The sequence below is a fragment of the Chiroxiphia lanceolata genome, chromosome 1, assembly GCF_009829145.1.
Source record: "Chiroxiphia lanceolata isolate bChiLan1 chromosome 1, bChiLan1.pri, whole genome shotgun sequence".
NCBI classification, from domain to species: Eukaryota; Metazoa; Chordata; class Aves; order Passeriformes; family Pipridae; genus Chiroxiphia; species Chiroxiphia lanceolata.
In genome coordinates this window covers 50,975,039-50,993,368 of record NC_045637.1, presented here as the reverse complement: position 1 = coordinate 50,993,368, position 18,330 = coordinate 50,975,039, and the positions used below count along the sequence as shown (strand labels likewise).

The window sequence follows — 18,330 nt, the reverse complement described above, 5'->3', positions numbered from 1 at the left end:
TTAACTGTGCTCTGCCTTGTTTCAGGTGTTTGTGGGGGATAGAGATTTGCTCTGATGTCTCAACTTTATCCAGAAGTAACTGATCAACAAACAAGGGGTACTGCTGCTGAAATTAAAAATAAATCAACTTTTTCTTTTTTCTTTTCTTTTTTTTTTTTTTTGCCAGCATTCAGTATTTCAAACAGTTCATGTTAGAACAGTTTTTTTCATGTGAGAAAAATAAGACCTTTATGTGTACTTTTTGAATTTATAAGGCTGTCACAGTAGGGGTATAGGGAATTTGATGTTGTAGTGCTTGCATTTAGCATTACAATGTCAATTAACTGAATGTTACCAGGATACAAATTCTTTGATTTCTGTAATTTCGAGATTTGCCTTCATTTACTGCTCATTTTTTTATGAAAGCTTTTGAGACCCTTTTGAGAGACTTGAGGGTACCTGAGTACTTTCTCCAGCTGGAAAACAGCATACTTTTCTTTTAGACATAGAATATAAATTCTCTTAAAACAGTTATTGTAACGTGTCCAGATTTGTTTATTGGACTATTCCTCTTTTTCATGGCTTTGAGTCAAAAATAAAAAATCAAAAGGTTGAAATTATTGCTTGTTCTGATTATACACTTTAGGAGTACATCACCTACTCCCTCACAAGCTGTTTGCAGTTAATACAGCGTCACTATTTTTCACCAGTATTGTATCTTTAAATGTCAAGAATCAGATGTCTCCTCTTGGAGCTATCACACTGCCGGTGAATGTTTGTGGCAGGAACATGGATCAGAAAATATTAAAACTGTTTCATTCTTAGAAGAGCTGTGGATAGCTTTTATGCACTTTAAACGAACCACTTATGGCACATCTAAGTGTGTGTGTAAGATGGAACAACGTCGCACAGAGAAGAGAGAAGACCATGAGGAAAAAAGAGGTTTGCTAAGATGATTTGGTTTCATTTTAATGTAGTGGGACTCTGGTCTATCTGTATAGAAACTGTAGCGAGATCTCTCATATGGGTGCTTGAATGAGACAGTCAGCTTCCACATTCTGTTTTTTAAGTCAGTATGCAGACAAAGCGTAGGACTGAGGCATCCGCATTTAAAAATTGATATTAAAAGATTTTATGGAGTGGCATGCAAAATAATTTTGATAGCCAGCCTCTGGGATTCTAATTTTTAAATGTAAATGAATGGATATGTATATTTTATATTAATTGTTAGGAGGGTGGGGTGGGGGAAGAGGAGGCAATACAAATGCTCAGAGTGTGTTTACAGATCTGTATATGGACTGCAGAGGGAGAGGGGTTTCAAAATAGCCTCAGGTTGCAACCTTTCGAGCTTTGGGGTTTCTTTTTATTAAGTCTCTTGTGTCTGAATTTTGTGGGTGAGAAGAAATCATAACTTTAGGTTTGATTGCTGTGGTTACTTTGGACCCTGAGATTTCTTTTGTTGATGTTTTTGTTTACTCCTTCAGTCTTCCTCTTGGGCTCAGATAAAATAGCTGACAATTCAGTATGTGACCAGACGGCTAGAAAAGAGTGAAAAACTGTGCCAGTATCAGCTTTAAATGAACACCTCCATAGGGACCTTTAGATAATGTTTAGCTGACAGGAATAGACTCCTGAAGTGGAATTAGAGGACATTATCTGTGTCTGTATGAAAATACATCCAACAATTGTCAAGGGTAAGAATAACTAAATTCTCACTTAAAATAACTAAATTCTCACTGTGTTTCCCATCCTTACTGGTAGTTTCATTTTGGTTTTCACTTAATTTTGTTTCATTTTTTTTAATGATATGTCATTATAAAAACAAGGGAAATATAACAGGTTTGAAATTGTTGGGGTTTTTTAAATGAAAATCTTAACTGAGCGTAAGTTAACATTGGAAGTAATATTCAGAAGTACAGTAGATTCGAGGAAGTAAGTCAGGATTATTCTTCACTCTTGGCAGCTTGAAAGGATGAAAAATGCATATAGGTATTAAAAGAGTCAGTCTATTTTGAATGCATCCCATTGCTTTTCTCTTCACTGTATCACTTATCTTTTTGCACTACAAGCCCTTTGGGGCTTGGACTTTGTTCCCTTTTGTATTTCCACAATGGGGCACAGGACCTAACTGAGGCCTTTTAGCTATCCTGCAATATAAATGTGTATTAACAGTAGCAGAGTACTAGTCTGTTGGTGGGTTGTAGAATTATTCTGTATATCTGTTGTTTTCCTGGTGACCTTCTCATGATTGTACCAAAAGGTTGGTGTCCTATGTTAGAACAATTAGAAATACCCAAAGTAAGAAGAAAACTGGAAATTCATTACCACAGTGGACAAATGAGAATTTAATTTCATTATTATGATGCTTCTTTGTTGCTTTATTTAACATTTATTAATGTTAAATTATTAATGCTTTATTAAACATTTAATATGTTTAATAGATGCTTTTATCAACTCATTTGTAATTTAAGTTGTTGTCTGTGATCCAGGACATAAACTCTCACGACCTAAACTGATCCTTCAAGCTCATGTTGTGACAGTATCAGAATTCAACTCAGGGTACTCAGGATAATTTTCTTTATCTTGACAGATCTGAGTACATTAGAGATCACAGGCAACATTGACTTCACATTTGCTTGTAAGGGCTTTTATCATAAAAGTATCTGCATGAATTCTCAGTGTAAATACATGGAAATAACAAACAATTATCTCACTTGCTGTGATATTTTCCACATAACTGTTCTGTGGAAGGAGTTGGCAGTAGTTTGTATTGCAGATGGGCTTATTTCTCATAGTTTAGAAATTGGATCGAGTGCAGAGTCTTCCTACATTGCACTGTCTTTCTTTACCCCAGCAGGCTCTGTTTCCAGCCCTGGTGCTGAGGCATGATGTTCATCCTTGGAGGTCTAGGGGAGGTTTGAGTAAACACTGTGCATCTTCAGAAAGAGATGTTATCCCAGCCTAGTCTAAAGACTGCCAAGCAAATCTTTTCCTCTTACCTGCATTTTGGGAACAGAATTGCATTTTTATCTTCTGTTTCTTCTTTTAAGAGTGATGAGCTGGATTGTACAAAGAAAATGTCCTTTTTTTTAGCTGATTTCTACTTCAGGAAAGTGCTTCTGTTTGATCCGGGTTTATGGTTGGACAAAAGTGAAGGAAGGTGAGAAAGAACTGTTCATGTTTTATCAAAATTCTTCTTCAAAATGGTTTCCCTCCCTTGAAAGAAAAACTTATAAGGCAGTGGACAGCCTCTATTTCTCCACTAGCTTCTCCTCTGGAAAAAAATGAAATGAGGCAAAGCTATAAAGACAAAATGTAAACGGCAGTTCTTTTCTTCGAACAATAGGGTCTAAATACATTGGGATATTTTTAACAGTCTTGTTTTCTATGAATTCATGATTTTTGGAGCTAATAGAGTATCAAATACACTGCAGAATTTGTCTCTGATTATAGTTTTGCCATTCAGTGTTCCCCATAATTGCTGTTCACGTTGTCCTTGGTCCATTTGTTAAGAGATTGAGAAAAATACAAAGGATGACATTTTTTGTATTAATCCTCTTTTCTTCTTATGTGAGTCAGTCGTAAGTTTTCCTTTAGTCACAACTGATGAGATTGAAGTCAGTTGTGTCAGACACTTGGGGTTGAGGATGGAAATTTTACTTCTCAAAACTGAAGTGCAGTAGGTGGAGACAGCAGTGTTCCACATTTGCATTGCTTGCCATTTGGTGAGATGCACTGAGAAATACTATAAAAAAAATATATAAGCCAAGTTTCTAGATGTAGTCAGAATTTTCTGGTGGCAAAGGGTTCCGGTTCATACTGCACTGGGTTTCCTGTGTGAAGGTTGCCTGTAATGGGCATTATTATACCATATGTAATGCTAAGAAACTCTAAGTGACTTGTTTTCCAGTCTCAGGACAAGGCATTTCCATAGTTTCTTAGGAGATACTGCTCAGTCCCAGTTCCAGCCTCTTTCTGTTGCCTATGTCCATGGATGGCCAAATAGATCCTAGGTTCAGGGTGCTAATAAGGACCAGTAAGTACATTATGATTTGTTAACATGGTGTGTTAAATTACAAGGTGTTCATCCTTACACCACAGCAATTTATGTTAGATCTGTTATACTGGGGTTATCTATGCCAGTCCATCTGCATTTTCAGTTTATGTCTAGGTTTTCCTCATTTATAGTGTTTGCATTTCAGATGCAACTACCATGTTCAAATCTTCCTGTATATATATATATGTATATATATATATGAGAGTTGTATTAACACGCATTAATATAGACCTTCTATTTTTCATGTATCTCAGGACTTGCCTTTTTTTCTCCATATTCCCTTATAAATTGAAAATTAGTGCATATGTTGTTTCTCCTTCAATTTTCCAGACAGAACTATGAAGTATATGAGGTATAAGTGTCAAGTTTTTTTATTGAGCTCATATGAAACATACTTCTGGTAAAGCTATGGAAATTATTTGGACAATTGTGAAATAAAGTGTCAGATGTTTTAATGTGTTCTACGTCAGCTGCCAGGTAATAGAATAATCATGAAAACATTTCGAAATTCTTAAATATTCATGATTTTTAAAATCAGCTAGTATCTAGGAACATTAAAACTGAAAAAATATTCACAGAAAACTAATTTATTTCAGTTTTTAAATAGTGACATGGGTAATAGGAATAATGAATACAATTTATGGCAAATATAAAGAAAGCACAAAATAACTTATTTTCAAAAACTGTATTACTAAGAGGTAATTCCTTTAAATCTATATCTTGGTTATTTAGCCTACCTGCAAACCCACTCAGATGTCAGTGCTATACTGAGACAAATATGTAGGAGAGTGTTTCAGTATAATTGTCTTCCTTATCTTTGCAGTCCTTTATTTTAGCTAAAAAAAAATTAATAAAAAAAGAAATTGTCGACTGTGTTGGTAAGAGTGATCTTGCCACATATTTCACCACGAACAACTGTTGTGTTCTTATTCATTTAACTAAAACCTGACCACTGACCTTGGTGTCTTCAGTAATTCAGTAATGGAGGCCTCCTAAGTACAAAGAAAGTTGTTCTACAGCAATGTGAGTACTTCATATTTAGCTGCAGTTTTATCTGCCCATGTTCCTTTAAGTGATAATTCTCTGTCCTTTAGTTTTATTGCTATCCTGTAACTTCTTAATATTGAATATACTGGCACTGATCTTATTTTTTCTACATTAACTTGAATTACCATCAGTTCATTCTGTTACCATCTAATAGCACATCCATTAAGGAACGTAATTCTGGCAGCTGGATCCTATTGCTAGCATAGCATAAGTAGGAGTTAGCAACATACTTGGGTGACACTACATTACATACACTGTTATGTGAGAAATGTTTATTAAAATTATGGCTGCACATAACAGCTGGCATTTGGTATCTATTTCAGTTCCTTCCTGGATAAGATTTGATTCAGTCCTGGATCAGATTTCTTTCTGTAGCCTTAAATGTTTGGAGAGTTCTAATCTTACCATTTTCAGTAATGTCACTGTTAAAAAAAAAAACCAACAAACAACAGCAACAACAACAGAAACAACATTTCAACCTTCATCTGAGTTTGAAAGCTTAACTTTTTTTGTGGAAACATGCAAAGTAGATAGGAAAGAAAACGCTGAGCAGCGATACATTTTCCTCAGTCTGTGCAAAGTCATAAGGAGTATTTCCCTTCATCCAGTTACTGGATATTTTGGTTTTTTCTTTCAAAAATGGAATTTATAGTACAGCTCTCAAGTGAGGAAACACTACAGTGCCAGAAGAGTGGTCTGAGCCTGGTCAGCTGGCCACATTTTCTATTCTGCCTTGTGCTGTGTTTGTTGCACAGGTGAGCTCCTGTCACTAGTGAATTAAGGAATAAGAACATCAATCTGTTGTATATTCTTTGTCCTTTCATCCTCTTACCCTGAAATTGTGCAATGGACTGTCTTCTTTAGATTTCTGATACATATGTATTTCTCTCACCAAAGGCTAAACAATGTGTCATGCAGATGGATGAGGCACTGTGACAGTTCTGATGGGCCAGGGCTTCCAAAGACAGTTTTTGAATTGTGTCCAGGAGTCTTTTATGCAAATAAGTTTGTGTCTAATTTTGTTTTACTGACATAACCCCAGCCTGCTAACCAGTTTTTAGGAAATATTTGAGGTTTCCTGGTCTATAGCAATTCAGTTCTCAGCAGATGAGAGTCAAGACAGGCACCTTGCTTTGATATCAAAGGGGACACTACTGTAGAAGAGAGGCGACCATTTAGAGTCGTTGCAAAGACACAGTGTGGTGTGTTCTGAAACCAAGAAAGTTTCCTTACAGCCAAATGAAATCTTTTTATGCAGGTATATTGCATTGCTGTAATCCAAACAAAGGGTTGTGGAAGATTCAGTGAAGTCTGTCCACTGGCCACTAAAATGTGACAGAAGCTAATAGCCAGCTGGAGATGGCGTCTTAACTGCATTACTTACAGCAGCTGCCTGTGAGAGCACATTAGCAAAGCACCAGAGACTACCCAGTTACAGTCAGCCAAAAGAAACAGCATAAGCGCTGTTTCTCAAAATGCTCTCTCCACCACATGTGTTTTCTTCCAAGGATTCAGATTCAGCTACATGTTCTCCACCCACTAGTCAGTTTCCTGCTGTCTGCTTGATAGTGGGCTTGTGGTGGTGTGTAGTGAAAGAGAGATAAAATGACATCTCATCTAACAGGATTTCTTTTGATGGCAACCAGTCACCACAAAAGAAGATATATAGAAGAAATGAGAAAACATTTCTCCATCGCTAGTCATTGAAAGTGTCCTTTCAAGGGTTGGTATTCATGTTAACAGTCCCTGTTGTCCTTAACTGGCTAAGAAGCCACATGTCGTTATAAACAATGGCATGGAAGGCTTCAAGGGTATTGTGAAAGATGAGAATGAATGTCTACCCTCTGCCACTGAGAGAATATCATACATGAGTATCACTGAAGCAGTTTTAGTTTGAGGTCCCAGCCGAGAGTCCTGTTCTGTGATCTTCAGTTATGTTTCCCTCAGCTAATGGACATGGTAGTTCCTGTTTGCCTTCCTTTCTGCAGCATATGTAAGGCACTTGGCTGGAATCGTTGTATCGGCTTGGCCCTTTTCAGGGTTGGTTGGTTGGATTTTTATGCATAAAGCAGAAGGAGAAAATTTATCTGGAATCAAGGCATGGTGGTTTTATGTAAAAGACACACATTCCTCTACATAAAACTGAATGTGAATCAGATCGACAAGCCAGTGGGTAAGACACTTTTTGATGAATGAACATTATAAACTGGAGTGGTGCTTGCAGAATTTTGTCTATTGGCTGACTCTATGAGGATTCATACTGGTTTAGAAGAATTTCCAAACTACTATTGTGTGAAGGAGGATTGCAGTTCTTCACCCTGTTTGTTCATGTTTGATGCAAGGGGTAGGCACAGTATTGTGGAAATAATGCTCCATCTTGGACAGTCTCTTTGTTCTGGCTGTTAATTTTCTTCTTGTAAAAAAATATGGAGATAAGTCAGCTAAATTAAATTAATTTATAGTAGAGCATGATTGCTCAAAGAGTACAAGCTAAAGCAAGTGTTGCTACAGATACTGAGCATATTAAGTTTGTAAGAGAGGCAACCCTCCTATCTGGCTTTATGAAAACACTTGAGGCTTATTAAACATATATTGTTCTTTCTGCTTTCTAAGGCTTCCTTTTTTTGCATACTTCAATGATTCTTAACATATGCACATTGATAGAAAGAAATGCTACTCATACTTATTGGTCTGATTAATTCAATATTCATGAGTGCCAGGAATAGGCTTAGTAAGTGGAAGATGGCAATTGAAACTTCCTTTACAGCATTCAGAAGAGGCATAATAATGACTAAGACCAAATTGCATGGATTTGAAAAATCTGCACTGAGCAGTCATTAAGCATTGTTCTTCAGTTATGTGATTTCAATTCATTAAGTATTTGCATGCTAATAGAAAGCTAAAGTTACAAGTCTACTGCTGTGAGCAATCGCTAGCCACTCCTTCCAGTCCTTTTGTTTACTTCTACCGTCATCCACATTGCTTTGGCAAAGCATGGGGAGAAGCTTTAATGATTTCAGCTGCAATAAACCAAATCAAACGAGATCAATAATGAACTTAATTTGTTATAGAGACAGTCTGTTTGCTATTTCATCCAGTAAGGTAAGTTAATAACTATTTGGGGCAAAAAAAGAAGGAAATTAAGTATTCTAATTTAATTGTTTAGAAATTGAATAAAAACTGTTTTCTTTACCTTTGTCACTACATTCTGGTCTTATTTCAAATATTGCTATTGAGCTTTTGAAATTAATGTTTGAAAAGAGGGAGACCAGTATACCTGTTTGCTTGGTTTCTTTATTTGGGGTCCTAGACTACCTATTAGAAAAATCCAGTTCCTTTAGATCAAAAAATGCATTAAAGGAAATGGACTAATCAGTCCAGCCTGGCTAATGATAAAGTGTGAATGCTTCTAGAATAACATAAATTTAGTTAAAGATCAGGACAGGTAATCTATACACTAGATGATACTGAGTCCAGGTAAGATGTTGGCTAGTAGCAGTACTTCATCTTTATAGTCTCCTCTGTTTACAAGAGAATATCAGCCACTTAACCAGAAGAAACTAGCTTTAACAATTTATTTCTAGGTGTATGCTGAAGTCTTAAGTTTCAGCAAGCTGCATGTCTCAGAGGCCTTTGTTGACTATTTTCTATATATTTTTGTGTAATAATGGTGTTCTGTTTCACTATGCTTTTTGTATAAGTGAAGTGTACTCTTCATTTTTAGGCTTGTAAAGAAAGAATTGTACATGAGCCTAAAGATCATTTGCAGAATGAAATGTTTCCAGGTTCTCTATTACTTTGATAGTGTGAATAATAATAGTTCTATTTTAATAAAAACAATCATGTTCATTGTTAGATCTGAGTTTAGCTCTTCCCCTTTTTTCATGAGAGTAAAAACAATCAAGCAAGTGATGTTCCTGCTTGATATTCTGATACTGGAAAAATGCTATTGCTGAGGTAATTGGATAATATGATTTTCTTAAAAGCATGAAACAGCTTTATCTCAAGTATGTCAATCTTAATCTCATTAATCCTCTAAGGCAGCAGATACCTTGCATATGCACTTGTGTGCAGTGTAATATATGACCTTGCAAGACATAATTTTGGACATTCAAACAAAGTAAGAGCCTGTGGGAAAATTTGTGCAGGCTCCTTGACTGAAAAAAATAAAAGAGATGGAGGTTCACAGAGACACTTCTCTCAGCATTTTTTCTGGATCAGCAGAAGAAACACACTACAGGATGTTTAGTACCATATGTATAGAAACAGAATGTATGAAATAATCTGATTTATTTTATTTTTATAGTTTTTGTTTTGGTGAGGGGTATTTTGGAGGGTTTTACTTTTTTCTCATAATGTGAAACACTTTACTGTGACAGTAAATTGCCTTGTCCGCATGAGCTGTTACAGCCATTACTTTTAGGCACCAAAGAAAGCACTCTGAAAAACAGGTCACTTCTTTTAGTAGGTATTGCTTGAGGTTTTGACTATAGGCATAACAGTTGACATTATTTTATCTGTATTTTTTTAAACAGTAAAATAGGTACAATGAAAAGAAATGCTGAGCTTTAAGGTTGTTTGTCCTACTCAAATAATACACAGACAGTGCTCTGAGACCCTTTCATAAAATGCATTACAACTGGTAATAGCCAATGCAAAACTTCTAAAGTGTCTCTTTACCCTGCAAATGCTCTTTATCAGTTACATGATGTCTTACTGTTTTCTCTTACTCCAAACAAAAAACAAGATAAAGGGGAGCTGGACCCAAATTTCTGCCCCTAATATTCTCTTATATACTGAAATGTTACTATTAAAAAAAAAAAAAACCCAGAGTAAAACAAAAATTTAAAAAAACAAATGGACTTAAATGCCTGCAGAAAAAACCTGGTTAAACTATTTAACTAAAAAAGCTTTTTAATCAGATATCCATTACATTCTTCTACTGCAGCTTTGTCTAGGCAGACAAGATTGTACAAACACTCTGACTTCCTCAATGTGTTAACTGAAATTAGAAACATATCTGAATTGGTATTTTAGGCTTTTCTCTGAATCTGGATGCCTTTTGTAACCATAGCCATCCTTTTCTCTTTGGGGCATACAGACTTTACCCTTAACCCATAATACAGAATTGGAACTTGGGTCACTTTGGTGTCGTTTCCTTTGGTTTTGCACATGCAGGTAACTTTCAATATGCAAACCAAGCCAGTGAACAGCTTAGCTTTCTTTTTCTGCATCTAGTGTTTTTAAATGATGGAAAAGCTACTAAAAAGGTAGTGTGTTGTTTTTCAGTGACTGCTTGCTTCACTGATATGAGCAGAGCTCAAACTGGAAACTTCCGATCGCGTCATACAAATTGTGGGACTAGAGCAATGCATTCAAACCTCATCATAGTGTTTGCATGTGTAAATAGGAAGTTTCATGGTAAATCCATTTCAACCAGGATTCAAAACCTGGCCTATCATAGCTAAATCATTTTGAGAAGCTTTGGGATAAAAAGTATTGTATGTATACATGGGGTTATTGATAACAGAACTCAATAATTCCAGAGAAAGTGTGCCCGCAGTAACTATGTCTCATCACTTGTACTGCGCTTATAAAATGCAACATTAAATTTAACAGTATTTCTATTATTTAATAAAACTACAAGCATTCAGCTTAAATGAATTAAGGGTGCTGTATGAACATTGTAACTTTAACTCCTATGACTTTTTTGCCATTAAAGACACCAACCCTAACATTATACTAACGTATTTCATTTAGTGCACTAAAGATCAATTCACTAATTTATCTTAATGAGAAAAAGCAAACATCTTCAATTAAAGCATAATGAATAAAATATTAAACAGATCGAAGTGCATATCCTCTGAGAATTTACAGATTCTCTACATACTCTGACTTTGATATCTAATATCTGCCTAAAAACTGATTGTAAATACACTGTCACAGGTTTTAAACTTCTGACTGAAGTTCGAGCATGTCATCAAAATGTCATCAGAGCTTGATTTTACTAAACCTGTCTTAACTTCTATTTTTTAAGAGTGATTTGAAAAGGCAAGATTTTACAGTTGACAAGCAGAAGCTGTAGGTTCCATAATGTATGTGAGAGGTGGTATGAATATAGATTGTATATTCACTGTTTGATGATGTTCTAGGCCTAGAAACAGTGCAAGAATAAGACCTGAAAAAAATGTTATCCTCTGTCTGTCATAAGGGGCTGGGGGTGGAATGTAAAATGCTGTGTACTCTTCTACATCAAAAATCACAATCAAAACCACTACCAAGTCCCAGCTTCATTTGGACTTAAAAAAGGTATACATACCAGGAAAGCATCAGCTTTCCAGATCTGGTGTCTAGGCATAAACTTAGAAATCATAGAACTGAAATATTGCTTTTTCTTTTTCTTTTTTTTTCTTTTCTTTTTTTTTTTTTAACATGGAAAAATATCAGAGCTGTTTATTCAATCCTTTTCCTCCAGTGGATTCTGTACTCTCAGTCTTATCCTTTTCTAGAAAAATATTTTAAGAGTGTTTTGGTGTATTTATTCAGTAACTTCCTATAGATGCACAATTCTGCATGCCATCATTCAGTAAGAAAACTGGAATTTGATCTATATTCCTGCCTTAAGGAATTTATATTCTTGAAGGACAGGAAAATGTATTTCTAAAAGAAATATCATTATGCAACAAACACTGCAAGCTGCTGGAAGATAAGAAATTAAATGTTTCTCAGAAGTAGAGCTACCAGAGCCGTTAACTAAAGGATATTTAAAGACAACATGGAAATTTACTTTAAAAAGGCACAAAGAAAGAATTAGTTAAATAAAACATGTAGCATTTGAGAAGGAGGTCTAAGTCCTGAGAAGGAAGACTGAGTCATAAGAAGAAATATTGATAAAGGTGCAAACTAAGGTAGACTTCCTGGGTTAAATCTTCAGTCCTTTGAGGAAAATATTGAAGCTCCAATTGAGTTTCAAGGCCAAACTTGACCAAGAGAGATCTGGGAGAACAGAACACAAGAGGAAAGGGCTGTTTGAGCCTGGTAGTTCAAGGAAGGCCCTAAATCATTATGTCAGTAGCAGGGAAAGAAGAGTCCATGGAGGAAGAAAGTTGGCAGGGTCTTGGGTTTGAAATTGTCAGGAAACAAAGCAAAGGCATAGCTTGTGAATAGTTTAATTAATAAAATTGATTATAATTAGTAATAAGTTGATAAAGGCTTAGGACCATTAAATATCTTTGTTCCTTTGTATATCACAGTGGTTTTCGGTTTGCAGTTTACAGCAGTATAGGTTGACAAAAGGCCATCAAAAATTTTACTTGTATTAACAGTAACAGTTGAAAGGCCTTACAGCCTCTGGACTTAGACTTATATTTGTCATGGAAATCAACAGCTAAGCTGTTAGCAAACATTTCAATGTTTCATTTTTGGTTTTCTAAACAAACTGGTATGTATATGCCCTGGCTGTAAGCTGGGAAGCAATGGATACACAAGATCCTCAGCCAAAGTTCAATGTGGATGAAGACCAGACTTTCCATAGAAAAGACACACTGATTATCCTGGTAGGTGTTAGTATTTGTAAGTTGCAAGACAAATTTAGTAACCCAGATTCGTGACTCCTTGTTTAATGTGGCTTCTAAGGTTTTCTGAGCATTATAACTATAGTTGGCTTTATAGACTTGATTCACTGAGAATAATCAAAGCAGCAAACTAAAAATTCACAGCTACTTGTATTCAAGTCTAACACAAACTGTGTTTACTAAAAAGCCCTTTCGAGATTTCAACTTTAGCATAAAAAGCGGCGTTTCTGCAAAATAGCTTCAAAAACCCTACTCCACTGCATATTGTTTCTGTAGTTACAGGAAAAAGAAGGATGTCGGTTTACATGGTCAGAAGCCCCAAGAGCAGAGGAAAGGAGACAATGGGTGGGCAAGAGCACTTTGCTCTTGGACTGTCCTTTGTTATGTCTCAAAATCTCATGAACACACATTCCCAGTGTTCCAGATTTCCAGTAAAAAGAAGGGACAAGACACACTTCAGATAAAGAGAAATAACACACATCAATAAGAAGAAGAAGAAAGGAAAGAATAAAGAGATGTATGACTCAGACACTCAGCCTAACATAATTTAAAAGGAGGATCCCTACAAACTGGCAGGTGTTCAGTCGAACGAATTATGCTATAGAAGCAATAGTAGTAAAATTTCACACTTGCAACCCTACTTTTGTGATGATTAGTACATAGCTCCACTAATCTGAAATGTGTCTTGAAGTAAAGTCATCCCGGTAAGTGTTCCTATGCACACTCTATCACAAAAGATTGTAATATAGACATTCACATTTCAGCCTTTGTGCCTCCCCAAAGATGTTCAGTATGTTGAGTTGAACCAAAAGCACCCTGATCTGGTTTATAAATGCTTTGAATGAAAATACCCCCGAAAAAACAGATTTGTCCAGCCAAGTATTAGACCTAACTGAGGCTTCTGCGTCAGCATGTTTGCTAGAAACTTCCCAGTGAAGTAATGGAAAATAGCAAAGAACTCCAGACATGCTTGTGACTATGCAGAGGGAGAAGTGAGTCTCCATTGCAAACAGTAACACGTGGTCAAGTACGATTGAGAATGGGCCTTTGGCCATCAGAGTTTTTGTTATGGCTCTGTTGTGGCTTATCACAGTCAAATCTTGCTATGAAATAACATCAGGAGTGTACTAAAATGAGAAATGTTTATCACTTCAGGTTCCTCAAGATGAATGGACTGGGTACACCCCACGAGGAAAAGATGACGAGATTCCCTGCCGACGAATGCGTAGTGGCAGTTACATCAAAGCCATGGGGGATGATGATAGTGGAGACTCAGACACGAGTCCAAAGCCATCTCCAAAGATTGCTGCACGGAGAGAGAGCTATCTCAAGGCCACCCAGCCATCCCTTACAGAGCTCACCACCCTCAAGTAAGTCCATGTTTTACTACAACATATAGAGCTTTCCATTAAGACATACAGTTTCTGTTCCTATTTGTTTCTACTCTTTACTTCCAGCTATTGGTTGAGAAAATATTTGAACAAGTGTGTTAGATCATGCTTATCTTGCATGTTTTTTTTCTGAACAAGAGTAAATTTGGGGATGCATTTCAATATTATTCTGAAAATTGTAAAGTATTTTAACATGTTAGTGTTGAGTATCCAGATATGTAAAGAACAGGTCTGCTCTTTAAATACTTCCCTGAATTATAGATTTGGCCTGCAAAACTTTGCATAACTGTGTATTAATATATACCCAACATGTGAAATTAACCCTAAGCTAGTCTTTGCAGCTCTTAAGAGAGTGTCTGACATTTAATTAAAAAGAACAAAGACTGTTTGAAAGTAGGCAAATACATGTTTTCCACTCAGAATTGCACTGTACTTTGTGGAGAACCAGAACCTGGAACTTGTTTAATTGTTTATGAAAGTTCTAGTCAAAAAGAATCATGAGGTTATGGTTTTTAAATGTCGCTATGTGTTTTACTTTTATTTGGGCCTTTTAAAAAAAGCCACCCGAATTCTCAGAAAAATTGCACAAAATGACAGTTTTGGTATTAGTGGGGTTTTTTTAAATAATTCTAAAATGGAGAAGTACCATAAAGCAAGAAAATAAATTATATCTATATAGGAAAATAGTGTGGATTTAAAATCAACAATTGTTCCTGTCTGTCTTCTACAAAATTCTTGGCTATAATAGTGAATTATAGTTCACTGGACCAAAAATAACCTAATTTTAGTATAATTTCCCCAAGGCTGTAGCTTTAAAATGAAGAAAAAATAAAAAGTATCTCTATATCTTCTGGTATCCATGATTAGTGTCAAAAGAATACTTCTGCATTTCCCTTATTAGTTTCCTCTCCTTCCTTGTCCTCTTCTACCCCATTTTTTCCCATAGACCTTATCTGAGAAATAGATTTTAGAGAAAAGTGTTTGATCCTTGTTAAGAATGTCATGCTCTTGACATCATAATGAAAAAACTAGCAGCAAAAAGCGTGCTTACTGCAGCTCCCCATAGCAGCCTGCCTGATTTTGTCTCAAGGGAAGCCAGCGATTGCTTCAGCTCTGTCTTTCCATTAGTGTCCAAAGGCAAAAGCAGTCTCAGTTTCTGCAGGGATTTTCATAATCTAGCTGGCGCTTGCTCAAGGGATCCAGTGATTCCTTTCATCATGCAGAAGACTTTACCACATCCTTTTCTGAGCCAAAACTCCTCCTCTGAGACCAGTAATTGCAACCTCTGCAAGGTGAACATAAATGTTACATACCACCACAAACTCCATCAAGCCATGCTTTATGCACAGACACACTATCAGGCACGGAGCTTATTCTTTTTGAATCTTTAGAAACATGAGTTCCAGAGTTCCATAATATGTGCATGAAGTACAATGCATCACAGTGAGTGTATTCGCTTTTGGTCATTTCTGTTCTCTGTAGATAAAAGATTTGCAAAAGAATATATAAAATTATGAAAAATAAAAAGTCCTGCATGTCACTATTCACCCACAGAGGATGTTGGATCAGAGGCAGCAAAAGTTTTTGTGTTTAGCTTTGAAGTCACTGTAATTCAGCAAAGTGCTTGTACAAATACTTAATTTCACATGTTTTTTAATCCCTTCCTATTCAGAAAAGCTTTTAGGAATCTTTTTCATTTTAAACTGTACTCTGTAAAATTCATGTAAGTTTGAGAGCTGTGCGGAAGTAGTATGTAAATCACGAGATAGAAGGAGGAAATGGTAAATGCTAGTAAAACAAAAAAGAGGAGAAAACATGAAATAACTTTTCTTTTTCAATGACTATTCAACATAAATTGGAATGAAATAGAATGATTTCTTTTAATCTATGCTGATATTTTATGGAAATATCTCTTCCTGGGAAGGCTTTCGCTTTCAGAGGCAATTTGTATAATATATAATTTTGCATCGCTTTTATTCCTTTCTGCTGAACATGATAATTTCTGGGGGGAGGTTGTGAGAAACAGCTAAGTGTTTGCTCTGGGAATTGAAGTCTTCTTAAGCTAGATCCTTGCAGACTTCTTCGTACTTTTTTAGTAATGTGACTTCACCTTGACCATGACATTGCTTCTTCATCTCATGGCTACCTTGATTACTCTGAGAGTTGTGATATTTTTGCTGGCGTGTTGGATAGAGACTAAATTAGGACCCCTAACTGGCTCATAGGTCATCAAGCAGTTGTGTGATGTGTGATAACAAGTTATTTCCTTGGCTTACTCAGTTGAGTTCAATTTGCACCTGAATAAGAGCTTTGTGGAAATGAGCCAAAAACCACTCTAGGCAGCAGGCAGCCTTTTGCTGTCACTAGTGGACCTTCTAGTTGACCTTGTAGGATATTAACACCTTAAAGCTGAGTGGTATTTCACTCCTTTAATTATGCTTTTTCTGTCTGTGAAGAACAAAGGTGTTTCTACAGCAGTAACTGTCAGGGATCTTCTGTACTTTTTTCTGCTACTCCTTTTCTCTGTTTGTTATATACAGCCTCTAGTTGGCTTCACTTTCATCTGTGGCAAAGCAAACAACTTAAAAACACGTTCCCTTTTGCTTTCCCTGTTGTTTTTAAAGGGATTTTTCATCTTGTGGGACTTTTCCTCTCTGAATACTTTAAGTCTAATATTGGTCTCACAACCCACACTGTTCCTCCCACCTACCTACCTACCATTGCTCATGCGCCTACTCTTCTAAGAAAGGATTTTCATTATTACCAATGTTTCTTTTTATATGAGGAATAACCTTTGAACAGCACAACTGTGTCATATCTCCTTTACATAATAAAAATTTATTTTCCTGGTTTTGCCAAGGTTTTTTCCTTGCTATACCATACAGTCTCCCTCCTACAATTTTCCTCCATTGCCATGGTTTCCATGTGGTTACAGCACATGTGTCAAATGCTGTGGGACCATTCTGGATAAAGCACAGCTTGCTGTGATTTTGAAATACACACCTCCACTGCTGCATTCTCATTATCCTACCAGAAAGTAAGCAGATTTTTTTCTCTGTCTTTGGTGGCAGTATCCTCTTGGCGTTTAAGCTTTCACAGACTAGATAAACTGATCCAGCTGAAAACAAAGGTGGTATTTTCTTTCCCATTCCTGAAAAGTGGCAGAAGTTTATCTTTTACCTGTAAGCAGATTAAAAATGGACTGGTTATCTAACTTCTAAAGAGGGTGCAGGTGACAGATAACTGACAATTCTGTTACAGCTGAGTTTGATTCAGGACATATCCCTTCACTATCTGTATGTACTTTGTTCATTTTTAGCCTGTTTTTTGTTGGGAAAAAAGTATGCAATTCCATTGCTGCCCACATACCAACCTGTCACATCTACCTCCCAATAACTTCTGAATCCATTGGCCAACTCTCACCAAGTTTGCTAGAAAGACTGACATCTGAAAGATACAAAGCTCCAGCAAACTTTATGAAGTAGCTGGATAAGTCAGGGAAGGATCTGCAGCAGTCTCGTTTGTTCTTTTGAAAGACTACGGGCAAACTAGCTGGTGAGTCAGCACTGGGAATAATGTGATGGCAGCATTTTCCCAGCCTTAAAGATAAGGAATATGGAAAGAACTGGAAAACTCTGTTGAGGACAAGAAATCTGTGAGATGGATCCTGTTGCCATAGTTATTCCACTTCATTTTCCCCCTTTCCTCTTTTCCTTTGCAGGCACACTCTGCTAAAACTACAGCTTCAGATTATGCTTCCAAAGTCAACATTGCTGCTATTGTGGGGACTTCAGCCACTAGAGTCTTTTGAATTTTGGGTGGGATTTTTTGTTTGCTTTTGGTGGGGTTTTGGGTGGGGTTTTTTTGTTGGATGTTTTTTGTTGGGTTTTTTTTTTTTTTTGGGGGGGGGTTGCTTTTGGGGCTTGTTTGTGCTGCTGGTGGTGCTGGTGGGATTTTTTGTTTTTGCAAAATATTACAGAACTTAATGGTAATCTATTTTTTGACATGGGGTTTGGGTTATATACAGTTGCAGCATTGTTCCTTTGAACGCATATTTGATTATGTAAGCTTTTTTCTGAGACAAGCTCTACTCTGTGATCACTAGTGAATTGAAAATTTCAATTGTCTTGATACTTTGGAGATGCATTTATAGGATTTATATAAAACGGAGAGAAGTAAGAACAGAAATTAAGTTTTTCTTAGCAAATATTTATTTTCAAAGTATTTTACTAGACATTTGTTGTTTTTCCAGTCAAATGTGACTTGGAGAAGCACAATTCTA

The 18,330-nt window shown here is 36.2% G+C and overlaps 1 protein-coding gene across 11 annotated transcripts in view; it reads left to right on the top strand.

Moving 5' to 3' along the window:
• The window catches only part of DLGAP1 (DLG associated protein 1), a 414,943-nt gene that overhangs the window by 274,927 nt on the left and 121,686 nt on the right, over positions 1-18,330 (top strand). For all 11 annotated transcript variants that reach the window (XM_032685073.1, XM_032685018.1, XM_032685049.1 and 8 more), the window contains one exon: positions 13,813-14,027. In XM_032685073.1, the coding sequence (XP_032540964.1) occupies positions 13,813-14,027 (215 nt within the window). The remainder of the gene's footprint in view (positions 1-13,812; positions 14,028-18,330) is intronic.